Source organism: Gobio gobio, assembly GCF_949357685.1.
Source record: "Gobio gobio genome assembly, chromosome: 5".
NCBI classification, from domain to species: domain Eukaryota; kingdom Metazoa; phylum Chordata; class Actinopteri; order Cypriniformes; family Gobionidae; genus Gobio; species Gobio gobio.
Window position 1 is genome coordinate 13,039,983 of NC_137101.1, and position 6,580 is coordinate 13,046,562.

General features: G+C 39.8%; 1 protein-coding gene across 1 annotated transcript in view; it reads right to left on the bottom strand.

Moving 5' to 3' along the window:
* Positions 1-6,340, bottom strand: part of tmtc2a (transmembrane O-mannosyltransferase targeting cadherins 2a) — a 39,390-nt gene extending 33,050 nt beyond the window's left edge. The window contains exon 1 of the mRNA XM_079816383.1: positions 5,961-6,340. Coding sequence (XP_079672509.1) covers positions 5,961-6,043 — 83 coding nt within the window. The 5' untranslated portion in view covers positions 6,044-6,340. The remainder of the gene's footprint in view (positions 1-5,960) is intronic.
* Between the last annotated feature and the right edge of the window lie 240 nt (positions 6,341-6,580).

Consider the following 6,580-nt stretch of genomic DNA (forward strand, 5'->3'; position numbering starts at 1 on the left):
GTGTCCCACTGCAGTCAGAGCTGAATGACAGCAGATCGGTTAGAAGAAGTGCTAATTGTTCTGGCGGCAATGTGGGGATTTAGGATTGTAACGGGTTCAATAATACACCCTGAACTGAAAAAATAAAAAGACTGAAGACACTAACAGGCTATGACAAAAACCACCAAGTAATGAGAATGCATTGATCGTTTATTATGTCCAGCAGCGGACTAACATACACAGTATAAACAAAATATAAAAAAACTATCGTAACATTATGAAGTGCATAGAGCAAGATGATAATTCCATGAACATGGTTTTTGAGGCCCGAGACATGGATTGGAGAAATACATACTGTAAATTCATTATTTTGTCTTGAATTCTTTCCCAGGCCACTGGTGGACCATACCTACTTCTAAATCGATAAAAAAAGACAATTTCAGGAAACACTTTGTCCTGAAAACCCAGGAGCTTTAATAAAAATAACAGTCTGACATTTTAAAAGGCATGAGAGCATGTCTAGAACAGATGATTTGATAAAATAAGTGGTCTGTTGCCAAGTAATATCAAGGCCTGTATTAGCAAGGACAAACATTTTAAACAAAGACTAGAGAAGAGATTTTTAAGGAAATTGAGTGATTTTTACCACATAAATTTATGCAAAATCTCTACAGGTAACAAAACAGCCATCGATCATTGCGAGACATGTGCACAAATACCTCACTCATGCGATCAAAATGCAGTCTAAATTGATTTATAAATGAATGGTTATTTAATTATTAATAATCTGTACACCTGTCAAGACCACACAGACGGCCATGTGTCAAAACTCAGACAGAGTGTGAGCTCTCTTTGATACCATCTAGCAATCAGAATACTTACACACTGGCGGATTATGAAACGCTCCAACTAAAAGCCATAAAGTGCTGGTCTCTCATTAATAAAAAAACAACACCCATCAAACTGAAAGCAGCAACGAAGGTACGGTGAAATGCTTAACATTCCCTGCTTGTTTGCAGGAGATTCCAGAGTCACTTCAGGAAAAATAGCATTCCTCTCCTATACGAAGCTTCACAGTATTACGCAACATTGAACTGGTTAAGCATGCATGCGTTGTGTCACACAGCTGGAAGAGAGAGGGATGTTTTCTTTGTAAATCCCCCTTGAGGCCCATTACAAATTTCTAGGGTCACATGTTTAAGGACTTTTACAGATGCACACAAAAAATGAAGAACGAAATTGCCAGCACTAAATGACTAGGTTGAATTAAAGGAACACGCCGACTTTTATATACCACTCTCATCTCTGTGCGTGCCATAACTCTGTCTGACGCACCCACCGCTAGCCTAGCTTAGCACAAAGACTGGAAGTAAACGGCTCCAGCTAGCCTACTGCTCAATAAGTGACAAAATAACGCCAACATTTTCCCTTTTTACATGTTGTGATGTTTTACAGTTTAGAGCTGCAACTAACGATTATTTTTTCTGTCGACTAATCTAACGATTATTTTTTCGATTAATCGACGAATCTAACGATTATTTTTCCAGATTAATCTGATGACTTTTTTACTGATTATTGTATTTCAAAGAGGGTAGTGAATTTGTATATTATTTTAACATTAAATCAATGAATGAAGACAATATTAATTGTATTTCAGGAAGGGTAGTGTACTTATGCCATTTTATAATGAAATATATGAACACAAGAAGCATTTTAAATGTTATGTATAACTAATGATACTATTCATCATAAAATGTATACAGAGTAGGCCTAATTAGGAAATGTTGTTTACTATAATAGTTGAGTATGATTTACTTATTGACAAAAATGCACTTGTATTTATCTGCAAAAGGTTCACATACAAGAGCTTTCAGCATAGTGTTAATGTATAACTAGTCGTCTATTTTGAAGATATACATGTGCATAAACAACGACTAAAGCTGCCAGAGGTTTTTGCCCAAACTTCAAAGACACATTTAAATGATTAAAACTAGAGGCATATCTTAACTTTTAATGTTACTTTAATCATGTAAACTACCTATACAAGGCATGTTATAAGTGTTTGGGACCGAGGGGAACCCGGTCGCATTTGCAGCATAATACCCATAATAAATAAAAGCACGAAACGTACTGGGGTCGGAGAAGAACACCGGAAAATGTGACCGAATGGACAATATTCGTCTGTATTTGCAATACGCACGCCACAGTTCAGCTGCGCGAGACAAACACTGGCAGTGTGAAAGCCCAACGGGCTCCACACGCACAGCTTCTGCTCTGCCACCGCGTGCAGTGTGAAACCGGCGTTACAGAGCGAACAAAGCACAGTTTTATTCGGCTTCTGTTTAAAGTACTCCCACACTTTTGAATGTCGCGGTCTTGCTTTATATGATAAATGATCATTTTCACTATGCCCGGGAGCAAAAGCCGCCATTATTCTAGATCTGTTCTATTCTAGAACGTAAATAATGTGTGACGCATCAACGCATTTCGATGTATTTTCGTAGTCGACGTCATCGTTGACATCGACGCGTCGTTGCAGCCCTAGTACAGTTGCATCGTGTATTAAGACCGACGGAAAATGAAAGTTGCGATTTTCTAGACCGATATGGCTAGGAACTAGACTGGGTAAACTCATTTCTACTGCTTCTGTTACACTTTTGCGGGAACCAATCACAGACTGGCTTATCCACCTGGTGCGCTATTGGCGGGTTTAACACGACGACGGCTAGAGAAGTGATGGGTCGTTGCCCGTTGATCACGCCTCTTGTGGTCTGATTGGTTGAAGGACTATCCAATTGCGTACAGAGTCATTTAATTTATGCTCGTTTATCACGCCTCTTCTGCAGTAGAAAATACATAGCAGACTCCCCAGACCAATGTTCAATCTTAAATTGAGCTTGGTCTGGTGATAGCGAGACAAGCTAGGAACTATACTCGCATTCCTGCATAATAATCATTGAACTTTGAGCGGTACAATGGGTGCAGCAGGCGCAATGATATTACACAGCGCCTGAAAATAGTCCCCAGCACGTTGGTTATGTTGACGGAATGAGCACTTATTGAGCAGTTGGCTAGCTGGAGCCGTTTACCTCCAGTCTTTGTGCTAAGCTAGGCTAGCGGTGTGTGCGTCAGACAGAGTTATGGCACGCATGGAGATGAGAATGGTATGTATGGACTTATCTAACTCTGTGGGATACGCTCAATAAGCTAAAGTCCCAAAAAGTCTGCGTGTTCCTTTAAAAACCTTATTTCTTGTGCAAGTCTTTACACAAGTACAGTACCAAGAGTCAATTATAACAACAGATAAAGAAGCAGCTGCCCTACAAGTGGAATATGCCACTAAAATCCCCAAAACGAACTTAAATATTGAGGGAAACGTGTCATCCGCCATGGATATGGACTCAGCTGAACCTGAGCTAATCAGTGAACGACATCCTCTGGAAATCACTTCACTGATATAACAAGCATTCAAAACAAACAGCAAGATCTTATCTCTGCAAGCTACATGAAACTCATCCAGAGGGCAAAAACCATGTAAGTGAGGTCTTATTACTCACAGTCAGAGTCATGGAAAATGCTTCAGAATAGCACAATTGGCACCAGATCACATAGCGACTCTCAAACATCGCTCTCAAGACATGTAAAAATAAATTTCCCCCAGTAGGATTAACACTGGCTGACGTCCTCTGCCTTCAGTCGAGTTGCACATTTCATACCAAGAATGCTTTCCTCGCTTTTTTTATTGATATTACCGTTGGCGCATGGAGTGTGGACAAGCCTCCGTACCGTTCCAAGGAAAAACACTTGACGTGATTAAGAAAACAGAGACAGAGCGCGGTATCCCAGAGCTCTGGAAGCCCAAGACTGCAACCGCATTTCAACAGCTGGTGCATGACCACAGACAGAGACAGAAAACAATCCCAGGAGTCGAGTCTGGAATCAGAGAAAACCAATCACCAGATTCTTTGATTATGCCTTGTGCACACAAACACATAAATCAAAGCAACTTAAACCCCGGGGACCGGGGGAAGGACGCAGGACTGTTGACCTTTATGCGAGAAGGTCGATTTGATGAATGACTCTGCAGGGTCAGTGTACTGATTGGGTATCTGTGGTCACTCAAGAGGGACAGAGAAGGATGCATGGATGTGTGCCTCTCTTGGGTTTAAATTAACACTGGGTCTCATCTGAAAATTAAAGGTCACAGGTCGTGATTTAACATTTACAAACACACTACTTGCATCACCCCTACAACTGATTCGAACTAAAATTCGAGCTTAAGTCACTGAGTAGATCAGCACATGCTGAATATGATGAATATCTGCCCAGTTGAAAATCAATGCATTGCATGTGATTGGCATTTTGGAGGTCAATTTGGTTTTTTTAGATTTGGAGGTCAATAGCCATGTTTGGGAATTTAATTTATGCACAAAATTGGAATATCACATAAAACATTTGCGAATAAAGCATCGTTCCCATCCCATGTGGTCAAGAGAAAAAAAGCATCACTTCCTGGGAAATTGGCGCAAAGGTATCCATAACAAAAAATGGAAGTTGCTGTAATTGGGGAAGCCACTTTGGCTCTTTTTCGTAAATTATATCATAAATGAGTGTGCAGATGAAACACAATAAACACTGTAATGTTATCTTGTGTACTGGGGATGCCTGGTGTTCAAAAGATTTCTGGGAGGTATTTATACCAACGCATTTTAATGACAGACTTTGGCTCAGGCATTTCAGAATGACTAAAGCAACATTTGAGATGCTGTGCAATGAAATTGGTCTGCTGATTAGTCGTTATCCAATCACATCCTGAGTTTTTTTGTTGCCTATTGAGGGATTTATTCAAATTTATTTATTATTTATAAATGTGTTTCCACTGTAGTTTATGCGCATGTCTTCTTATCAGATAAAACCATTATCCGCCTCAAATGAGCGCATAATTTATGCGTTTCCATCCAGCTTTTCACCCAAGATTCACATAAAAATAGGTGGATGGAAACAGCTAATGAGATACGGAAACAAACAAAAGAAAGTATAGCATGAACATTGATGTAGTCCCCATGTAGGTTCTTGAAATGATCTGTAAAGCCAAATTAAAGTTCCACCTGGGAGTTTATCAATTAATCTTAACAGAATCCAAAGCAGAAGGACATGTTTACACAAATTATCACTTTGGCTACTACACTAAACCTATCATTTCATGGGTAATTTCGCTGCAGTAAACCCACAGAAAGATGCCCGGGGTTTTGTCTGGCAAAGCATGCTGAAAAGGTTTTAAATAATTTCCCAGAAATAAGCATAAATGTTTTTTTGGGGGGAAAGACAGTCAAATAGAAGAGAGTTGTCAAAAGAGCCATATCTCAGTAACTAAGGTATTAGATCAGTGTTTCCCAAAAGTACCCATTTTGGATATCTCAACATCTATTTCAGGTCTTACTAAACGAACTGATACTGTAGGTCTGTTTGATTAGATTTGGAGCACCTCGGGGCAAGTTGTCACATTTTAAATGAACCTACATGTTTGTACAGCAGGCTACATTTAAAATTTGTTTCAGGTTGATTAAAATGAATAAACGAACCATAACTGTTGAGTAAAAAAAAGTGTGACAACTAGCCCCGGTTTCCACTATAATAGAAGTGCGCGCGGCACCTAACGCTCAACAATAAGCACATTTCAAACGACAAACAATAGCGGATATCTCACAATATGAAGGTTTCCTAAATATATATTTAAGTACATCTATTTTGGGTGCGTGTAGAGATAATATTTTGGGTAAATGTGGAAAAAGAAAGCTTTAGTAGCTGTTTTCACGAAGTTCAATGTGTTATTTTGACAAACAGCGCGTGCAACATAAACAAACCGCCAGGCGACTTGAGCTGTGCGGTGAAATGTAAAAGCACGTTTAAATGAACACACGTGTCATTGCTGTCATTATTGTCAATAACTGTTAAGATGAAGTGATGGAGAAGGACTGTACCTGTCATCATAGCAGAAATCAGCGCCCAGTGTGTTCATATAAAGGAGCAGAGCCACGGCACTGCACACCAGCTCCACTATCATCTCAACGACAAACAGGAGAAAAGAAAGTCCAGGAATGAATGACACTGATCAGTCCCTGTCTCTGTTTGCTGTTGTCCTCATTGTTTTGCTCCCGCTGCGAGATCGGAAGAGTTCCAAAAACAACCATCGCTCGTCTAACCCATTTTCAGTCCAAGGCTTTGGATTCAGCCCTCAGATTTTGTTCGTACTGTGTGATTTCGCTAATAAACGGGGAGTAATCGGTTGCTCTTCATCCAAGCCGTAGTGAAACATCCCGTTGCAGTTACACCCTCCTATCAAACACAGCACGCGTGTGATATTTGGGAACGACGCGCATGCGCAGAAATCAGTTCACAAGCGCGACAAGCATCAGCATCATTGCACTGAGAGCCTTGCCCTATTAAACTGATTTAGAGCTTCAACATAATAAACTGCAGTTAAGAAGTTGCGGCATTTACATTTGTTTTAAGCAACTTAAAAACAACTACAAACAAATAAACATTTATATTACACAAAATTCCATTGATTGATATCACATTTGGATCGCCGTCGTGCCAA